This window comes from Girardinichthys multiradiatus, chromosome 13 (assembly GCF_021462225.1).
Source record: "Girardinichthys multiradiatus isolate DD_20200921_A chromosome 13, DD_fGirMul_XY1, whole genome shotgun sequence".
In the NCBI taxonomy this organism is placed as follows: domain Eukaryota; kingdom Metazoa; phylum Chordata; class Actinopteri; order Cyprinodontiformes; family Goodeidae; genus Girardinichthys; species Girardinichthys multiradiatus.
Genome location: NC_061806.1, coordinates 19,400,665 through 19,421,786, shown reverse-complemented (window position 1 = coordinate 19,421,786; position 21,122 = coordinate 19,400,665). Strand labels below are relative to the sequence as shown.

At 40.3% G+C, this 21,122-nt stretch overlaps 2 protein-coding genes and 1 long non-coding RNA gene across 3 annotated transcripts; 1 reads left to right on the top strand and 2 right to left on the bottom strand.

The window, feature by feature from the left end:
* Positions 1–1,349: 1,349 nt before the first annotated feature.
* LOC124879693 lies at positions 1,350–16,417 on the bottom strand. The gene is made up of 2 exons (XR_007041090.1): positions 16,128–16,417; positions 1,350–2,923 (listed from the first exon to the last, which is right to left on the bottom strand). It is a non-coding gene; the product is annotated as an uncharacterized LOC124879693 (long non-coding RNA).
* On the top strand, positions 13,262–15,885 carry dlx6a (distal-less homeobox 6a). Its single transcript, XM_047384404.1, has 3 exons — positions 13,262–13,889; positions 14,440–14,633; positions 15,126–15,885. Exons 1-3 carry the CDS (start codon positions 13,583–13,585, stop codon positions 15,363–15,365), a joined length of 741 nt encoding a protein of 246 aa, XP_047240360.1. The 5' UTR covers positions 13,262–13,582; the 3' UTR covers positions 15,366–15,885.
* A 2,725-nt stretch (positions 16,418–19,142) lies between the features above and the next one.
* On the bottom strand, positions 19,143–20,897 carry dlx5a (distal-less homeobox 5a). The gene is made up of 3 exons (XM_047384403.1): positions 20,338–20,897; positions 19,874–20,058; positions 19,143–19,679 (listed from the first exon to the last, which is right to left on the bottom strand). The coding sequence occupies exons 1-3, from the start codon at positions 20,696–20,698 to the stop codon at positions 19,365–19,367; spliced, it is 861 nt and encodes a 286-aa protein (XP_047240359.1). The 5' UTR covers positions 20,699–20,897; the 3' UTR covers positions 19,143–19,364.
* Positions 20,898–21,122: the final 225 nt, after the last annotated feature.

The following is a 21,122-nucleotide window of genomic DNA, read 5'->3' as shown; positions in this document are numbered from 1 at the left end:
TTCTTTATCCCGAGGCAGTTGTTGCCAAAAAGGAGTTCAATTTGGCTGTGATTGTCATTGAAAAGCTTAACCTTGTAAAAATAGAAAAAATGAAATCTAATTTTTAAATCTAAATTTAAATCTAGTTTTTACTGGCAACAGCACTAATGCTAAACTCAAACACGCTAGCAAGTTCAGCTTCTTTATCTTGAGGCAGTTGTTCCCAAAGGGCAGTGCAGCTTGGCTGTGGTTGTCAGGGAGAGGTTTTACGTGGAGTCTTGTTAGAATATATTTAAAAATTAACATCCAGCTTTAATTTGTTTACAGACAGTGCTAAGGCTAATACAAAAGCCAAACCTGATAGCAAGTTTAGCTTCTCATCTTTTAAGCCAGTCATTGCCAATGAAGGACACATCTTAGCTGTTGTTGTCAGAGAAAGGGTTTGCAACCTTGTTAGAATAGGTTGAAAAAGTTATTATCCAGCTTCAACTAGTTCAGTGGGAGCGCTTATGCAAGCAGATTATTACCTTAATCACAAACAACCTATAGTTCTTTTTCAATGTGGGAAGACAAAGCAAATCAGTAAAATGATCTTAATAATTACGCAGAATTTTAAAGAAATTTCTTTTGGTTATTAAACTTCCATAAATACTGATTATAATGTAGCCAAATAAAATGAATGCAAATTCTTACACCAATTGTATTAGGTAAATTCTAGCAGTTTGTCTTGTCAGTTTAATGTTCTGTGTGAACTGAGTCAAGTAGATGCTTGTATGATAAGGGAGGGTTTGATATAAGCAAGTAATTTAATGTCTTTATACCTCTCGGTGCCACAGACTTACCTGGTAGCCACATCAAAAATAAAACAGGAAATGTGTGGACAAGTTGGATGGAAAGCTTTGCAAAATGCTAAAGATTTCATTCTGTCAGCACCTAGTTAGAACAGGAATCCAGAGACACAAATAGCTGTTGTGTGGCTGCCTCAAAATGTTCCCTCTCAGCCTTTCATTGTCACCTTTTCGACAGGCACACCATGCTAACATCTAACACACCAGGCGCTCATAGGTTTAGATGATATGCTGTGTGGCTGGAGTTGCACTAACACCTCTCACCTCACTACGGGCTCTCATTCCAATTACATAAAATGCTTTAGGCTTTTGATTAACACACCTATGGCTCCACTTTTGCAGGTAAAACAGATTCATAGTTTTGCGGTAAAACATTTTGAAAGAGTGTGTAACTCTAAGCTCAAACCTGCTGCTACAGTAGTTCATTCTTCAGTTATGCTGTGGGGCTTATTTTGGATGCAGCCTTTTAGAATTACCGCTGCAAATTCAGGCGATTAATAAAAAACTGAACAATGACAACAGTTTGTGATCAGAAGTTAACTTTATTTTGTTTCAAGCAGTGAGATACAGTCTGAATGCTTCATTTGAAAAACACAGATTTAATTACACAATCATTACACAGACTATTTCTCTACACTTAGAATATCATTAATAAGTTAGGCTCGATTTCCTTTAGATACTGTTTCTTGTAAATATTAATACTGGAGCAGTTTAAAGCTTCATTTCACACACAAAACTTGTTTTATTTGTTTTCTTCACTTAAAAGAACATTTTGTGCACTTCCTTATATTATTTAAAATATAGTTCTAAATTAGTTAAAGATCATTACAGTAATGTACGGGCCAATAAATGTTTTAAAAATTGAAAAAACCTTCAGAATTTGTTAAAAAGCAAGAGGAATAAGACAGAACAAATCATAGATTGCAGTTAGAAGACAACATATTAGAAAGAAAAGAGCTCCAATACAGAAACATTTAAATATAGTATTGCATTAGATGATTATATATATATTATTTTAAAAATGTCTGCAAATATATATATGTATTTTTTCATGATCGCTTAAATATATCATTACAATTGGTTTAACACTTTTTTGTACCTTAAATTAAAGTCCATCATCAGCATAAGTGCTTACCTTGATCTGAATCAACACTTTTTCAATATGTGAAGCAATTCTTGTGTAGCAAACTATTGACATTGGTGCAAATACATTTTTCTCTTCATCCACTACTTTCTTTGATCTCCCTCTGAATTTTTGACAGTGACAAAATCAAATGGCTTTATTATGCATGCAGAACGCACACAGAATGTCAACGGCAGACTTGGCTTTAACATGGAAATTGGCCGAGCCCCTAAGACGTGAGTTGATGTTTTCTAAGTGCATACATGCTAGGAGATGGAGTTGTTGCAGGCTGAGGGCTAAACAGGCAAAAGACAAAAATGACAGGGATTTCACCGGCGAATCCTTTTAGCAGGCCACTGACACATGAATGGGGGGCAAAGAGAAAGAAAGGAGAGAAGAGGGAGGGGAGGGGAGGGGGGGGGGATAAAAAAGAGTAGACAACCAATTTGGGAGTAATGCAACTAAAAACTGACAAGTGTAATTTCATCCATCTGGGCCGATGTGTAAAAAGCGCTGCTCTGAACATTCCCCATGATTCCCCCTGATTGATCTTCCCCTGTTCTGAAACACCTATTATTAGCCACGAGCCTAATAGCACCAGGATGGCTCAGCGCTCTCCCAGGGGCCAATTCTCCGGTCATCTGCCCCTCACTCACCACAGCTGTGGAAACCAACCAGGGAGAGGGGTGGGAGAGCCAGGCAGGAGGAGGAGAGGGCCAGCGAGGAAGAGATGTGGCTGCCAAGAGTGGATGGAGGCGTACCTATTGGGGGTGAGAAAGGGGTGAGAGAATGAAGGAAAAAAATGGAGAGAGGTATGGGGGGGTTAGAGTTGATGGGGGGGGGGGGTCAGAGAGAAGGGGTGGAGTGGGTATGAAGAGGGAGATGGAGTAGAGAAGAGGGAACAGGATGGAGACCGGAGGCTGGACGCAGATGCAGTGTTGGGGGAGAACGTGATTAAAAAGCCAAGAAGAGCCTACGGAAAATGGAAACAAGGAGACAAAAAGAGACAGAATTACTCAAAGTATGCACAATCATATATGTTCTCAAAAAAGTTACATTGATATTTTATTTGATGATTGTATAAATTAACGACATCACACAAAACATCTCTGAACTTCCCAAAGCTGAAAAGGCTGCATCCACAGGCAAAGTGTAACTACCATCATTTTGATGACATGAAAGCTCCACCTCATCAGTGTTTAAGTATTTGAAACATATTTCAAAATTATGAGAGAGGGACAGGTGTGAGGACTGATTATGTTTTGAAGCTTACACCAGAGATGTGTGAGACAATTTGACAGCATTTTTTAATTGAACTCATTATCATGGACACTAGGATGACAAAACAAAAGGCATAAAATATAAATAGGCAATTACTCAGTGTGCAATAAGCAGCAACATGTGCAACAGATCCATTCTAAAGAATCAGAGAAGATGTAATAGGAGAGAGCCTGCGTTCGTTACAGAGTTTAATGCAGCCTTATGTTCTGAGTCAAATCTTTTCCATAAAGAGGATGAAGGTAAGAAGAAAAAGGAGGATTTCACAAGTTTATTCCATTTTGCAAAGGGATAACACTTTTCCAAATGGAATAAATAAAAGAAATTCAACAAAGGATCAATGTGAGCATCAAGGAATAATTTTACTCTAGCCAAATTCCTAAGTCACTTTTTCTACACATCTAGTATGAAGTTGCTTTATAAACGTGAGTAAAAGCCAAATAGATAGCTGCAGCGACTGAAAAAGCTCCCCACCTTGATTAGCATTTAATCTCAAGGAGCAGGTTGTCCATCAGAGCCAGCCCAAAACACAGGCAAACTATGCTGCTGCATAGGTCCCACAGGCCAGAGGGGCTTTCTCATATAATCAGCAAATGTAAAAAATCTTGAATTCTTTCCTATTTAATTTTTTTTATGCAGAATTTTAAAGAACTGACATGTTTCATGCACAATGTAACTGCAAACCAATCAATATATAAATGACAATTGGCCCCACTTTTCTGTCTCTACACTCAAATATTGAACTCCAGACACAACTGTAAGACTAAATAAATAATTCTGAAAAATAGTTCTGCTGTTCACACTCTCCATAATGTGGCCTTTTTCCCCAATAGGGGTTCGGTTTCACTGTCTAAACTAATTGAGCCTTCCTTAAGAGGGTACGTTTTAAAAATAAATGTCAGTACATGAAAATTAAGCAGCATTTATAATCAATCTTCTAAAAATTAATAATAATATTATTGTTATTGATCATTTAATTTCCCCTGTTGTACAGCAAATCTGCCTCTGACACTGTACAGTAACCAGACCCACCATAATGTTTACCTCAGCTGCCAAGAAAATTATTTATTTTGGGTCAACTTTAAAAGTATTAAACAGAATTAAAGAATTTTTAGCTATGCAAAAATCTGCTATTATGACACCCAACACGGTTTGTCAGCAGCAAGAAAGTTTGCAATATGAAGCCAAATGTTTCTCCCGGTTGGTTCTGGCTCTTTCGCACTGGATTAAGGTAAGGGGTCGTCGGTTAAAAGCCCATTCATCCTCTTTGATTGAGAGAGTCCTCAGGTGAGGCATAATGCATTTTCAAGGGCAGCGATGACAATAATTGGCTACTTTCTCTTCATTGAAATTTACAACGTCCTAAAAAGGAGAGTCTCTTCAAAGATTCAGATCTGACAGTTTGGGGCTAAATGAAAATAAAGGCACTAAGGGGTTCTGCAGGCAACAAATTAATAAACTGTGACATTATGAGGCCAGCTAGATCACTGACCCCAGACCAAATGTTGTGAGGCAACAAATTAGTTAATCTGGTTATAGAAAGCTGATGAGCTACTTGTTCGGTGAATTTTGTTCTTGACCTGTCAAGATATGCCTTTCATTTGTGGTTACAAAACGTTAGTTTTAATGATGCAGTCACAGATTACACTAAAAAAGTTAAATGGGCTAGTCTGAACACTTTAAAGAACGATAATTACTTTACTGTTATCACTTCATTGTGAGAGTCCAGAACAAAATTAGGCCTGCACTGTTTAGGATTATTCAAAGGAGATCAGATTTATTTAGGTGAACTCGCTGTACAACTTTGCTATTTATTTGCCATTTCTGTGCATGCGCATGTGTGTAATTTTATCTTCTTTGTGTTTAGGGTGTAATTAAAAAAGAATCCTTAAAGACAGAAGCCACAGAGATAAATTACTCAATATATTGAAAGCGACAACGTCAGAACTAAAATATAAATTAAAATATTCTGAGCTGTTAAAGGCAAAGTTGTGAAAAGATATATTTTAGACATTTTTGCACAAAAATTCAAGTCAAAATATAATTTTGCAACCTTCTATTTAAATAGACATGTTTTTTGTACCCGATTATTTGTGATGTCCATTTCAATGTGTCTGTACTGCCATTTACCATGCAAAACACATTAAATAGCCTTGACAAAAAGAGAATTGCTGCAACTTTTCTTTGCGCTTGAGAAGATTTACCAGCATCTCAACCTTATCTCAGCTTTTGCTTACAGGTGGGATACTTTCAAGGTGCAGAAGCAGCAGCAGACAAAGGTGCACAGGCGTGTCACCTGACCAACCCCTGCCACGCACATACTCATGAGAACCACAGCAGCATCTGAGAATGAGACAACCACCCTTTTGCACACAGCGTTTCACCAGGTGCGACACCTTTTCTCTTCGCTTTCTTTCCACATCACTTCACACTGAGCTCTTAAATTTCAGGCTGTTCCACTTTTGCAGGTAACCTTGTGGCCATTGTGTGTGTGCAGCACTTGCTCCAGTGAGGGCATTGATTGTGCGTGTTTGAGCTTTGGGCAACTCCTTGAGGATGCATGCTTTGTTCACTTTGATCAGATAAATCTCACAGCTTATTTTTGTCAGATTACATTGTAAATGTTTGAAGGTAGTTTGAATTATTCTGTTTTAATCTGAAGGCCTCTGAGGCATTAATGTAATTTTAGAATTACACCTCAAAGGCCTGTCATGGTGGTATTAAAAAACATTATAGAATGCATCTTGTTATTCATGAAAACATCAGGCCCTACTCCCCATTTTCATTGAAAAACTCCTGCTCTTTTATTTTGAGTCCATGACAGCGGTGTAACAGTGCCACAGATTGTATCATATGGCCACTTCAGTGACAGCTATTTGGAGGTAGTCTACAATTTATCATTTCCTCTCCAAGGGGTTATATTGTAACCCAGGTTTCAGGTGACATTTCTCCATCTATCAGGCTCCATATCACATGTGGCGCCCTCAGAAGCTTTTTTAAACCACCTGCTGGACAGTAACCACCACCCAGCATGGAAGTACTAGCAGGCCATGTGCTGGTGAATAACACTCACTGATAAATGAGGCTGTTATCATCCTGGAACATAAAAAAAATACTACCTATCGCCCAGAAAATAAGAAGTAATAATGACTAGATTTGCATGTTAAGATTAGAATGTCACTATAATTGTTGTTTGTATTTATTTATTTATTTTGATTGATTGCTATATTAATTGAATGTATTTATTTACTTTTAAATGTATTTATTTTTATGTTTGCATAATTCCACTTCATTTTCTTCTTTTTTTTCTTCTTCTTCTTCTTCTTCTTCTTCTTATTATTATTATTATTATTATTATTATTACTACTATTATTATTATTATTACTATTATTATTATTATTATTATTATCATTATTATTCCTGTTGTTATTTTAAGCAGAAAGTGCATTAAGAGTAGGACATAATGATAACTGTTGTGGTATTGTGGTTGTTGTTAGCCTTATTAATTAATTATTGTATTAATTTTCTTTTTTTTTTCTTTTTTAACTAGCTATTATTATTAATATTATTATTATTATTTATGATAGAAAGTCAACATTTACACGTTAGCGTCTCTTTATTGCAAAAGTGAGCAAAATGTTTTCTGCTGTTGTAGTCTTTATTTAAACACGTCTGTAATTTAATAGAAATACTACAACTAGTACTGCTGCTACTAATAATAATAATAGTAAGAACAATAATAATACTAGGAAAAAGAAGAAAACGAGGAAGGGGAAAAAGGATGTTTTGATAAAAACAAATATGGTAGATTATATCTGCTAAATTAATCAATATTAGGACATAATAATTTCACTAATAGTTTAATATTATGTTGCACCTTACTATGTAAAGCGAATAAAACTATTTGTTTCCTGTGTTGTGTCAGGTCACTGTTCATTTTTCTGTTAATGGTTAAACATTTCAGGAGTTCGCTTAATGCTCCTTGTTGTCAAGTATTCTTTTCTAATTTCTGCCTTTCTTCCCTCTCTCTCTCTCTCTCTGTCAGATGAAAAGCTGCTCTAATTATTCAGGGAGGTTGGGAAATAATTGATTGGCTTTGAAGTAGGCTCGGGCCTTGGACTACATTAGAAGCCAACCATGTGATTTGCAACTGCTGAAGTAAAATCCGTCATTCTGCTGCAGCAGAGCAAGAAAAAAATAAAGGGAGAGAAAAATCAAGAAGGATGGATTCTCGGCAAGAAGGCAAAATTGTATCTTTGTTTGCTCCATCTTCTGTTTACCAGGAGATTTTTCTCATTTTCCTGCCCTTTTTTGTCTTTTTTTTTTTTTTTTTACTAATTCATTTCAATGGCTTTTCAATCTGGAAAATGGAAATGTTGCTCCTGCCCTCTGTCTCGGCGGCAGCGTCCTGGCAACAGAGCAATTTTCTATCATCAGGGATAAACGGCATCGAACAGTACATTCTGATAAAAAAAAAAAAAAAAAGAAGCCCATGATTGCTGGCCTTCCTGTCTGTCATATAGCGACCAAATCCTCTCCTTCAAGACCGACCACTGTGCTGTCAGACCTAATAATGTCGCGTATTAAGTCGAGAGGGGGAAATGGAGGACTGTGCTGCACCGCCGGCCTGCACTGCTCTTATTTGTCACCATGCAGCATAAAATTCAGATCAGCTTCCTGCATATAGAGTCCTTTGTTTGTAACTCGGTGCATACCATTTTAGAGTTTCAGGCTTGGATGCCGCATATTATGTTCACTTAAAACCGTTTAAAGTACTTAAAGGTTAAATTACGGCTGATAAAATATCCCAAACAGCCATCTTTATTGTCTTGTTCTTTGATATAAGAAAACCCAACATTATCGCGCCTATTCCTCTTATTCTTCCTTTCCTTTCAACATTTTAAAAACATACGAGGAATATTATGAGTAATTAAACACCACATAAAAGGTGAAAGAAAGCGAGCAGCGCATCCAGGTGTATCCCAGCATGCAACAGAGCAGGGGCGCGCTCCGGAAAATTCTCAGAGGGGTGGCCAGACATGAGGGGAGGCGGGCGTGTGGACACTAATTTTGGATGGGTACACAAAAAGTAAACACTCAGAACAGAATTTCAGGAGTTTTAAATAAATGAATGGATAATTACAATTTGCATTGTATGAGGGACACAAAAAATGATATTGTCAATCAATTAACGACTAACAACTACAGCCAAGAAACAGAAAAATCATATTAGAAAATTCTGCTAGAGAACACGAAAAGGAAAATTACAAATAAGAGAATTGACCGACAAGTGAAATGAGCAGCCTTAATTAGAGCACGGTCTACCCTGAGTGAGACCAGCGCAGCTTCAGCCGTGCCAAATTAAACCCATTAGTCTAGGAGGGGCTGTGAAGACTCAGGGGTGCAGGCCTCGCTGCTTATTTTGTGGTCATTTACAGCTCGTCTTCGAACATGCTACGTTGGGTCCATCTGAAGGCCCCTCTCCTCTCGCCTGCACCTGGGGCCATGCACATGCCAATTTTGCTATTTGCTTACGAGATAATGCCAGGAGCACATTATTTATGATGCAAAACTTATGGTAAACAGCCTTCTGCCGTGGGTGCGCTACGTGGCTTGCTTTATGACCAAACCACACTAATTCTCCTTGGTGTAGTTGCACGCTTTAACAAAACACATCAAAGCTTAGTGTAACTGGATTTGCACCAGTGTGCCCTGCGTAATTTACTTACTGCATAAAGGAGAAAAAAGCCACCATTTGTGCATGGATTGGTGAAGATTTTTTACTCGCTGCATGTGGGTATTTTAGGCGTTTTACCTCAGAGTCCTGTCTCAAAGATCCACGTACCTAAGATTGCATAGAGGGCCTTGGCAGAATTTGATTTGAGGCCCCAAATCCAGTTTACATCATTTATTAATGTAAGTCACAGTTGTCCTTAATTTTTTTTTATCAGTTTACAGATTAATTGTGCATAAAACTTGATTTTTTCATTAACACAAAGCAGACTTGATAAAAATAGAAGCATTAAAGATATTATTTGGGGTTATTTGTGTCTACTGACAGTAGCTGGGTAATGAGGTATGAAATTTTGAAACAGTAAATTACAAAATGCATTTATTAAAATAATTTTTACAAACTTTTGGATTTGTGCATATGTGTATCGATGGCATCATATTAGGCAGACGAATAAACTGATCAGCTAGTAAAAACAGAATACAGGTTAAGGAGGAATTTGATTAAAACATGTAAATAAGTAGGGAAATTTAAAACAACTCTGAACCTTTCCCCTTTTGTGATGTCACCAGAGGCATGTGCGCATGGAACCTTTTTTTCGGAGGGTAGACTTCATCTTCAACAGACAGAAGAACTGACCAAGATGTGTAGTTTGATAGGTGACAAACTATTTCTAAAGTGGCCCTTGCTGAGTTTACAAAAGTCTGGCAAGTAGCTTTAAATGATGACCACACATTATGAATGTTTTTCTTTGTATACTAACATTTATAAAAGCATATATCAGTATAAACACATGAATAAATTTGAAATTCAAAGGGAAACTCCTAAAACTTCCCCGAAATATGCTTCTTGATCAATCTAACAACAGACTTAAAGTTTAGAGATACGTTCCCTTGTGCCTTGGGCCGGTTGACCCATATTACGGTGAAAGCTGTGTTGCGGTGTGCGTTCTCGCCTTTTGCCTCCCTTCTCTGGCCAGAGATGGGGAGCATGTAGACGCCTGTGGCTTTGCGCTGTGAAAGGAAAGAGGACACGTTCATTAAGCCCGTCCCGGCCCCACAGAATCCGGGGAGAGTTTGGCCCGCTCAATAGCTGTCACTGTGACCGCAAACGCGCAGCCGCTCGTTCCAATTATGACCCTCGTCTCTGCTGGATCCATGTGTTAACTTTCACATATCATTAACACATGTGGCCAGATGCATTCAGAAAGGAGAAAATGACACACAATGGATTATTCAGGACTTTTTTTTATATCTTGTGTTTTTTACTGAACATGTACATAAATCTTTCTCCTTAACCGCCCATCTATAAATCATTGCATCCATGTGCGTGCTGACGTTTAGGCTGTCTGTTCCATTAATCCCGACACAACGCGACGTCGTGCAGGTTTCACTCCTAAATGTAAATACTCTCAGTTTTTATGCGTCCCGTAGCAGACAGTGGGTGTCACGGAATTCCTGGGGCCTGATCCGGCCCCAGCAGTGGGATACAAGAAGTGATTTCTTTTAGAGAGTCATTCATCAGCGTTTTCAGAAGACAGCTGGATATGAAGACCACTTCTATCAAACCACCGCGGGCACTGATTGTTTTGAAGGTCAATCATCTACTTAGGGACGGAGTGATTTTTAGATCTGCAGCGGCTGATTTTGTGATTGACACTTTGACGTTGCAAACTATGAAATAATGTTTCTCCGTGGAGGAAGCTGTGAACTGTTATAATGCAGGATCATTAGGAAGGTAACAACAGGAGGCAGGATGCGACAGGTGAGGCGTGGACTGAGAGCATACAAGCAGAGGCGCCACCAAGGGTGGGGGCAGGAGGGCTGGCAGTGGCACTGGGCACTTATACATAAACTATTTTTTGTATCACTATTAATTTGGGACGCTAGAGTGTAGATTTCAGTAAACTGGAACCCATCTATTTATTTATTCGTCTATCTATTCTCATGTCAGTATTTGTGAACTTAATAGTCTGCTATTTAATAAAAACTGATATCCAGTGGGCCAGGGGGGCAATGGCCTCCCATATAAATAATATTCCCTTGATTTAAGTGTTGGATGGCTTTCGGATTTGGTGTGTCACTCTTAGATTATTAGTGCCCTCCACACCTTTAAAAACCTTGTGGAGCCGCACCTGAATAAATAGCCAGACTTTCTAAATTTAAAAGCAAAAACTATGTATTTGTTCTCTAAATATTCTTTATTGATGTATTTATTTATTGTTGTTTTATCCTTCGTCCTTTTCGTCTTCCTATTCTTAGTGGTACTATTATCGCTGCAGTTTTAACAACAAAGCTGAACATTTATTTTCATTATTAGATGGTGGGTAGGCTGTGTCATGATGTCAAACCAAACCCGTCCTTTCATCACTTCACCCTTAATCTCGGTGTTGCACAAGAAACAAATTCTCGCAATGTAATAATCCCGCCTGGAGAGCGCAAATGATGCAGCAAAAAAATACAGGAATGGGAAGGTCTCGTATCCTCGAACCCCGCGTTTTTTTAAACCCACAGGGAAGCAAAGGAAGCAACATCGCTGCAAAGCATGTATGTCTTTGTAGAAGCACTCAAAAGGCGATTAGAAAGGCTGGAGGATCTGGTTTCTCCTCTGCGTGTCCAAGTGGAACACGGGCACTAGGGGGAATTGGCCACTGTGTTAGATCACTGAGGGGTGACCGAGGCGTGCAGACGTCTACAAGGCCAATGTGGCTTTGCAAGCCTGAATTGTCAAACGCAATCAAATAATTTATCAGTATAGTTAGACGTTAAGAAGGTAAATAAAAAAAACTCCCAATGCAGGGTCTTACCTGCAGCCCTCCTGAGTTCTTGGATTCAAATGAAAAGAATATAAAAGAACAACAAATACAAATCCATCTGCGTGTCTGCTGCACTTGGTCGCCTCTGCGCTCCTCTTTGGGTCCGCTGCGCTCAGGGAAAATGATTATCCGGCTGGCTTGCGCACTTTTTAAATCCCACAAAGTAAATAACAACCGTAGCATGACGATAATAGCAAGGTACCAAGTTCTTGTTTCAGGACAAAAAAAAAAAGGGAGAAAATTGAAACTAAACGCTGCATTTAGACAACCATTTTTGATAAGAGGATAATTGAGGCCACACTGGCGTATAATTAGGGGATAATTTATGCTATATCCACTTTTATTCCACCCTCCCCAAAATAAATCCAAGTCCATAATCATTACAGGCGAATTGTTCTTAATTTTATAGCAGCAATTTTAGTAAAGTGTTACCCGCTAATCAAATAGGTTTCGCAGTAACCTGATTGCTGGCATAATTATTTTTTCATCACCATTTTTCCTTCTTTTTCTTCTGGTAAAATCATAAATGCAGCAGGAAAATGCTGAAAATGGTAAAATAATAATAATAATAATAATAATAATACCTACTACACCACTAAAGAGGGAAATAACATCTTTATCCCTATTTTTTTATTTTTTTATCGAACATCACAGCCCAGAGACGCAAAGTGTATAATTTACATATATTGAGGACCCTATCGGGCCTCATGTTACAACGGGGATAAAAGACACTGTCAGTTTATCTGGGGATCCAGCCTTCCCTTTTGCAAAAATAACCTATTGTACCTCAGGCATATTGTTGTTTGATGTGTCACATGTGCTGCATTTTGAATCATTTGAGGGATCTTTAATCATATGGTCAGTAGCTCCTGTTATAATATATGTAGGTTTTGGGGGAAAGCTGGGGGGCGTAAAGAGGGGACCGCTCATTTTACGACATCAAAGCAGACTGTCTTAAAAACAAACAAAAGAGAAACAATTATAATAATAATAAGTTTTAAAAAAGGTAAATACATCTCTTATAAAAAAATATACGTGTATAAAATATACGTTTTTAATTAAATGTTTATTTAAAGACCATTTATTTATAAGACTGATCTCCTTATGTGTTACATGAGTTATTTTGTTCCTTATAATATCCTAAAGTAAGGTGATACCTTCTCGTATTTTATTAGTTCCTTGATCATTGGGGACCTAACTGAGATGGATACATACATTCTGCTACCCCATCTGACTTAATTAAAGTGCGCTCTCTGTTACGCGTCGTGCGTAATTTCCATCTACGGTGCCAAAGAAAAAGAAATAAAGAAAAACATCGCCTCTGCGCATCCACCGGAGCTGTTTTTTAAAGTTGTCTATAGGAATTAGGCGTCTTTCCCAACCACATATTGTTTTCTCCCCCCGCATTTGTGGTGGGAGCTGGTAAGGTGGGTTAACTCCAGCTCAAGTCTCCGTAAAAGCGCAGAGCACTGATGACGTTGGGCCGGATGACCAATCGGGAGGCGCTGCCCTTTGGAGACAAACCATTTTACTTGTAGTGACTGCATCAAGTCTGCAAGCGAGGGCTCAATTTTAACAGAATCCACCTTAAAATCTCTCCCTTAACTTATGCCTACCTTCCGCCACTTTGAGTGAGAATACCGCAGGACAAGAGAGGTGGGGGGAACAAAGACGGCATCGGGAAATTTAGGGTGTTAATAGGAGAAAGGGGGGAGGAAGAGACAACAGCACAGCGAGAGAGCGAAAAACCGATTTGGTCTTGAGAGAGGAGGGGGTGGGGGGTGAGTGCTCTCAAGGCAGAAAATTCGATGATGACCATGACAACGATGGCTGACGGTCTGGAGGCTCAGGACTCGTCCAAGTCTGCGTTCATGGAGTTTGGGCAGCAGTCGCACTCGCAGCAGAGCTCCCCGTCGATGGCCGGCGGCCACTACCCACTGCACTGCCTCCACTCCGGCTCGCACGCTCACCACCAGCACGACAGCACCGCGTACCCCGGGACCAACACCTACAACAGATCGTTACCTTACCCTTACGTGAACCATCCGCACCACAGCCCGTACCTACCGTCCTATCACAACAACGCGGGAGGACAGACGCGGTTAGACGGCACAGGTAAGAGACCCCCTCCAGCCTTGTCCATCTAATTGCAATTAGCGGCATACCTGTTTTAAGCTCTTGCGACCCGGATCGACCCTTTTTCTCGACGATCCGACGCATGGAGCGATCTATTTTTCCAGCCGTGCGTAAAAACGCACCGGATGGATCCAGGAGCAACCTTGTTCTCCTGCTTCTTTGTTGCTTCTTTGTGTTTTTTCAGAACTCCCCTCCACAAAACCTCTGATTTAATGCCCTGGGTGTGATCATCGTAACCACGCAATCCTCACCAACTACTCGTGAAAATTAGGCAGCCTGCACGCCTCAATGTTGTAATTAGCATTTAATTGACATGTCATTACCAGCAATATCCTAAATATGACAGCGCATGAGGATTGTTAGCTGCAACAAAAAGACAGAGAAAGAGAGAGAGAGATGTGAATGTTTTGTAAGCAGCAATTTCTCAGTTTCTTGCACTCTGATTTTTTAAGACAGAAAACAAAACGCATAATCCTGGTTTTATTGTGTGGCCTTTTTGGATTAATAGCATTGTTTGTTTTTGTTGCAGAGCAGCAGAAGACGACAGTGATTGAAAACGGGGAGATTCGGTTTAACGGGAAGGGCAAGAAGATACGCAAGCCGAGGACGATCTATTCTAGTTTGCAGCTCCAAGCGCTGAACCACCGTTTCCAGCAAACCCAGTACCTCGCTTTACCCGAGCGCGCCGAGCTGGCGGCCTCTCTGGGACTGACGCAAACGCAGGTAGGGCGCATATTACTTCATTTACTATCATTTACAGCTGCGGCATGAATGGCCTTTCCTTTTGCTTCCCTACATACAAACACACAACCCCACTCCGCTTTGGTTGAAAAAATAATACATTTTTAGTGGAGATGACATTGACTGATCTAGCAATGTAGCAAGGGTTTTAACCATCATTAAAATTGCTCTTGCTGCATGTTTTTTATTATAATTATTATTTTATAAATCTAAACTTATTTTTATTGCAAAATAATCCAATTGAGCTATGACCAGTGTAATTTAGGAACCCTTAGAACTAGAGATAGTCCTTACAAAAAATATCTGGTGTAGCCCTTTCATTCACTAAAATCATAATAAAAAGATATAAATCTCATTTGTTCCGCCCCATCTGACTCGATGCCCTGGGCAGAAAGCCATGTGGCCTAAACCAAAAAACCACCGCTGATAATTTGCTATGCTGACTCAATAAAATTATATCCTCTCGTCCTGCAGGTAAAGATCTGGTTCCAAAACAAGAGGTCGAAGTTCAAGAAGCTGCTGAAGCAAGGCAGCAACCCGCACGAGAGCGACCCCATCCCGGGCTCAATGTCCCTATCCCCGCGCTCACCGACCATCCCTCCGATCTGGGATGTCTCGGCCTCTTCCAAAGTAGTGAACATGCCGGCCAACAGCTATATGCCCGGCTACTCTCACTGGTACTCGTCTCCACATCAAGATTCAATGCAGAGATAGACTGGCGAGGGCCAAACAGAGGGGTCAGTAAAGCTGTCTGCATGGAGACCCTTTTCTGCGGGATCTGCTTACCGTGCAGTACTTTATTCGCAACGTAGCCTACAATTTGGACGCTGGGGAAGAGCGAGAAGGTGCTGCTCCTTTGCTGGAGGATTAAACCAGCCAAGCCTCGGTGCGGGGACATAAAGAAGGGGACTTTTCATTGTTTTCAAGCGTACATGGCTGTTCAGTTGGCACGTTTTTGTCATGCTTTCATTCATGTCTACATCTGAATATACCAAATATTACCAGTGACATTTTGGTGGCCACATTGGAGGGAAAGACTGCTGACCATATACGTGCGCCATTACGCACAGAAAACATTTTTCTTTTGTTATAACACCCCCTGACTGCATTTTATTTTTTATTTTCCAACATGCAAAACCAAGCAAAATTGTCTGTAAATATATTCTGCGACTTTAGTTGTACATACACTTTTTATGTTTTGTCAGAATGAGTAAAACCGTGACTCAAAACAAGACGCCTGCTGTTTGCATGATTTTCACCAACAAGAAAAAACTAAATGGTATTCATCTGAGGCCTTTTTAATGGTTTTATATTGGGCCAACATCACATCAGCGCATCACACAAGTTTATAACACGGTGCTCAGTGGAAAAAGAAACATTTAATCAAAAATTTTAAATAAACTCAGTGGGGTGACGAAAAAAAGCCAGTATATAGAATCAAATGCACTCACTCAACGCCAGAGGAAATTAACTTACCCCGAAAGACATTTGCTCCAGGTCCAGCTCATCTCGTCGCTTCACCCTCAATTATTAGAAGTATTGACAAAATGTTTTCTCCCTTCCCTCCGTCCTAAAATGCCAAGCTCCACAGGGATCGATGCTTGAACAAAGCAGCCAGCTGCAGCGGCGTTCAATATGAAGGAGATATTTGGGACAATTTGTGGGTTTTTATCCAAGTGAGTCTTTTTTTCTCTTTTTTCCACCCCTCCATTCTCATAAATGCAGGCATAATTAGGGTAATTTTTGATGTAGCCCCGCTGATTACAGCGTTTTTACCGTCAAAGATAATTACCTGTAATTTTCTACCACTTTTAATACTAAAAAGCCATCTTTATTTGGATTTGAGGTAGCAACGGATGGAACAAAAGGGGGGTGGGGGGGGGGGGATTATTCGGTTATTCATATACAAATTGTCAGAGAGAGGAGAAGGCGCACGGCTCGGGATATTATCTGAAATTACGACTCTTGGAAGAAAAAAGAGGATCCATGCAGCTGTCAAAGTCGCGGATGTCCCACTGGTGCTCATTCTGCTTCTTTTTACCTGCATGGGGGCCTCCACGGATGGGTATGGGGTCCCTACAACCGGGCTGCATCGAGCCAGTAGCTGCGGTCGAGTAAACATCAACACAGCTCATAAAAAGACTGGCACATTGAAAGAAATTCAAACAAAATCCGTTTCTGCAGAAACATGTGTTGCACGATGTTTTATAGATGATAGATGATAGATGATAGATAGATAGATAGATAGATAGATAGATAGATAGATAGATAGATAGATAGATAGATAGATAGATAGATAGATAGATAGATAGATAGATAGATAGATAGATAGATAGATAGATAGATAGATAGATAGATAGATAGATAGATAGATAGATAGATAGATAGATAGATAGATATATAGATAGATAGATAGATAGATAGATAGATAGATAGATAGATAGATAGATAGATAGATAGATAGATAGATAGAGATAGAATGCACTGATGGGGTGAGGGTGCAGCCGATGGGGGTGTGGTTGCACAGAAAGATGTGTCACATGCATCTGGGGCTCCAGCAGCAGCTGATGCATTACAGCAAAAATCTCAACGGCTGAAAACTGAACATTTCCACCTCAATGTAGCCTCCTATGGGCATGCACAACCAAATAGTCGTTTTATAATAAAAAAAATCCATTAGATATTTCTGGGAAGAGTTCATATCCCCCCCTATGAAGCCTTGCTTGGTTCTTCAAATTCCACAGAACTGAGATGAGGAGGAAAGCTGTAAAATTCATGCTTACCTTTCTTCGCTTCTATCCACCACCAAACAATAAAGAACCCCGCACTGCGCTGCTTTACGGCTGCTGGTTGAATAAGCAAAATCCAGGTGAGAAAGTGTGTTTGCACACCCTGGTAAGCTCTTATATATATTGCCTGCAAAATTAGCTGTTATTACTGTCACTGTTTGGTGATGGCAAGCTCGAAAAAAGAGAGCCCTCTCTGCAATCAAGAACCAAGCGCATCTTTGCAAATTATAGGTAATTGTCAATGTCCAGATTATGATAATGGAGGCCCCCCTAATCCTGCAGAATAATTATTGTGGAGTGTTACAGTTGAAGCTGTCCAGTAAAGCTTAACTGTCATTATTTAGACTCGATTTGCAAAAACTGTGGTGGGGGGGGGCTGAGTGGAAAATGTTTGGTTGGAAATAAACGGGGGAGCCCTTCGGTATAATGGCACATCTAGTTTGCGCGTTTGAGAGCGTGTGTGCGTGCATGTAGGGTTTAAATTTCTGCAGTGACCCCTATGGAATTGCTGGTGACGCTTTACCTGACCTGCAGCAGAAATAAGGGTAACAGAAAAGCACCGCAGGGCTTTAGATTAAGGGGAAGCATTGTCTGCAACACTTTGCATCAGTGTGCGTGTGCGTGCATGTAGGCTGCAATAGGAGGATTGTGTATCAGGTGGAACATGCACAGGTCAACGGGATGGTCAGATGCTGTATTGTGTGTGCGGTATTGCATGCATGTCCACCTGCAAAAGCTCACGCATGTAATCATTGCGCACATGTTCCCTTAATTTCACTTACACTCTCAGTACCTCTCATTCTACCCATTTGCATTGCTTGTTTTGCAAACAGTACTGGTATTAATCTCTGCAAATAAAAATCTAGCATCTGTCCCTTTTTTAGTCTTCTTGTTTCCTCCCCCCGGAAGGTGGGCTGAGTCCGCGGGAGTGGCGCAGCGCTGGAGCCGCTCTACCCCCACAGGAATGCGGATTGTCTCAGATCTCCGTGCCGCCCCCTTCTCCCCTCGCCTCCTCTCCGCCATTCAAAGCGAGTATAATTGTGGGGGAACACAAAGCGAGAGCGGCTGCATACGGTCTGCAGCGACGAGGCCACTTTCTTTAAACATGGGCGCTGAAAATAACTTAAAGAGCCCCAATGAGCCTCTATAGTGAGACACAATAAAATACTTTTTTTTAAATAGATAAATTAATAATAATGTCAACTAATTCAAATGATCGCTACAATTAAAACAAGTCACGCAAATTCTGTCATTATCATTATCTCAACCTATGGGTAATGCTATGGGAAAATTAAATGCTGCAGAAATCACCGCAATTCACTGCTGTGAAAATCCGTGAGAAATGACTGTTGGGTGTCCTCTATAATTCCTTTATAATGATGATTTTTGATCTTGCCAGAAATTTGCAAACCAATTCCAAAGGCATGGATGTCCTCATTTGGAGATATATTGAAAATAGCATCGAATTTTGTGTACTGACATCAGTAACGCACTTTTAGTGAATTTACTAAATTACATAAATAATGGAACAAAAGAAACTGAGTTTAATGGCTACATTGTAAAATTTGTTGCAGGTGAGTTACGTTTAAATGTATCCCAAGCGCACGACTTTTATCAATGTATGAGGTGCTTTTTGTCTTTTTTCTTGATTCATTGAAATATACCATGTTTGAGGGAAAAGAGATACTGAAGGGAGACGTGATGTTTCAAAGCTCCAATGTCCATTTAAACGTTTAATATTCTTCCAAAATGCAATAAATTACATGCACACATTTACACATTTTACACGTTTCCTCTATGACTGCCATCAAATACATTGCATATTCCTCTGAAATGTGAGCACGAGTCCCATAAAAGGAAATAAAAATAATAATAAAAAACAACAGGAGGGGTTCTTTTGTTTCTTTTTTTTCTCTCCCTCTTTTCAATATAACGTCCCAGCTCCGAGAGCCAACGAGTGCTGTATCGAGGTCGGGGTCTGAAGGTGGGGGGGCATGGAGCTGGCGGCTGAGGAGTACCAATTCGAACTGTTGTCCAGAAAGTTAGAGGCCGCCGCGTTGATGCTCTGCGGCTGTAAGCTGTGAGACCTGGAGGGGCCCTGCGCGTCCCACACGGCCGGGGACTGGGGCGAGTTGCAGGCCATGGGGTCGCTGGAGCTGGGGCTGTGCTCTGGCGGAAGCTCGCCGTTTTTCATGATCTTCTTCATCTTCGATCTGCGGTTCTGGAACCAAATTTTGACCTGGGTATGAGATTTGAAAAGAAGGCTTGTTGGCATATAATAGCGTCGAGTTTCATGGGTTATTTTTATGCACGGTGCGTAAAAACGAACCATAAGCAGCAAACAAGGAATAAAAACGTTATTTTTCTAACCGCAGAAAATAGTTAGTGTATTATCTATGTTTTTCTTCAAGTAAAATAAAACTAAAATCCCACCTGTGTTTGCGTGAGTCCCAATGAGGCTGCGAGCTCGGCTCTTTCCGGCAGCGCCAGATACTGCGTGTTCTGGAACCTCCTCTGTAGGGCGGCCAGCTGGAAGCTGGAGTAAATGGTACGGGGTTTTCTCACTTTCTTCGGCTTCCCATTTACCATCCTCACTTCAGGCTCGCTTATGTCTTTTTCTGATGTAAATAAAACAAAACTGAGTATGTAAATTTGCCAGATTGCAACAATTTGAAAGAAATTGCCTCAATAACTTAAAAAATCGGTTTCATTTAATAGTTCACATTCTTAAATTATTTAACTTGCCTTTGGATCATTACAAAAATAATTCAATAGTTTTCTTTTAAATTATATGGATTATTTTGAAAGGAAAATGCAGGACAATGAACAGTTGATAAGATTTTTTGGGGTCATTTTAGTCCACTTTTGCGCAAACGAAAAACCATTTAGGCCCGTACCTTGTGGACTCGGTTGGGTTTGCACTCTGCTGTAAGCCCCGGCATACTGGTGGTAGGCGGGGGTCGTGTACGAGCTGTAATCACTGTAGGCTTTTGTCGTGTAATTCCCTGCAGATCCGTTCACTCCGGGGTACTGGTATTGATAGGTGTTCAGGGGCTTCCCGTACGACGACGAGGAACTGGGCGAGCAGTAGCCGTGAGGGACCCCACCAGCAGGGCTGTAGTATCCAGAATCCGTGGCCGAGGATTCCGGTAGCGTGGGGGATTCCTGAGACGGATGGTGCATGCTGGAGAGTTGAAAGGAGCTCTGGAAATCGGTGGGCTTCACACTCGGGATCCTCCGGTCGAAAACTCCGGTCATCGTTTGAAGGATGAAAAACGCGTTGATTTGTGTTATTCAATCAACAAAAAAAAATAAAATATGTATATATATATAAATTAAGTCTGGCTCCAAAACGGTGTGCAGTTTACACTCGCATTGCTTCGGGAGGCTCTCAGGCCGTCGGTGCTCTGGTGAAGACTGCAGCCAGCCCCGCAGCAAAGACTTGGTTAAATCCTGAATCGCGCTCTTACGCACTGCAGGGAGGATCTGGTTCCATTGGCCAAGGCGCACACAGACACAGCTACACCCAGTTCACTCCGCCAGCTTTCTTACGAGGGGGGCAACCACTCGGCATAAGTAGTAATGTTGTGTTTATATATTATCAATCAATGGCAGCAATTAAGGCCAATTATTATTTTATGTTTAAACATCTAATGTCCATACTACGAAAAGTAACGCTTTT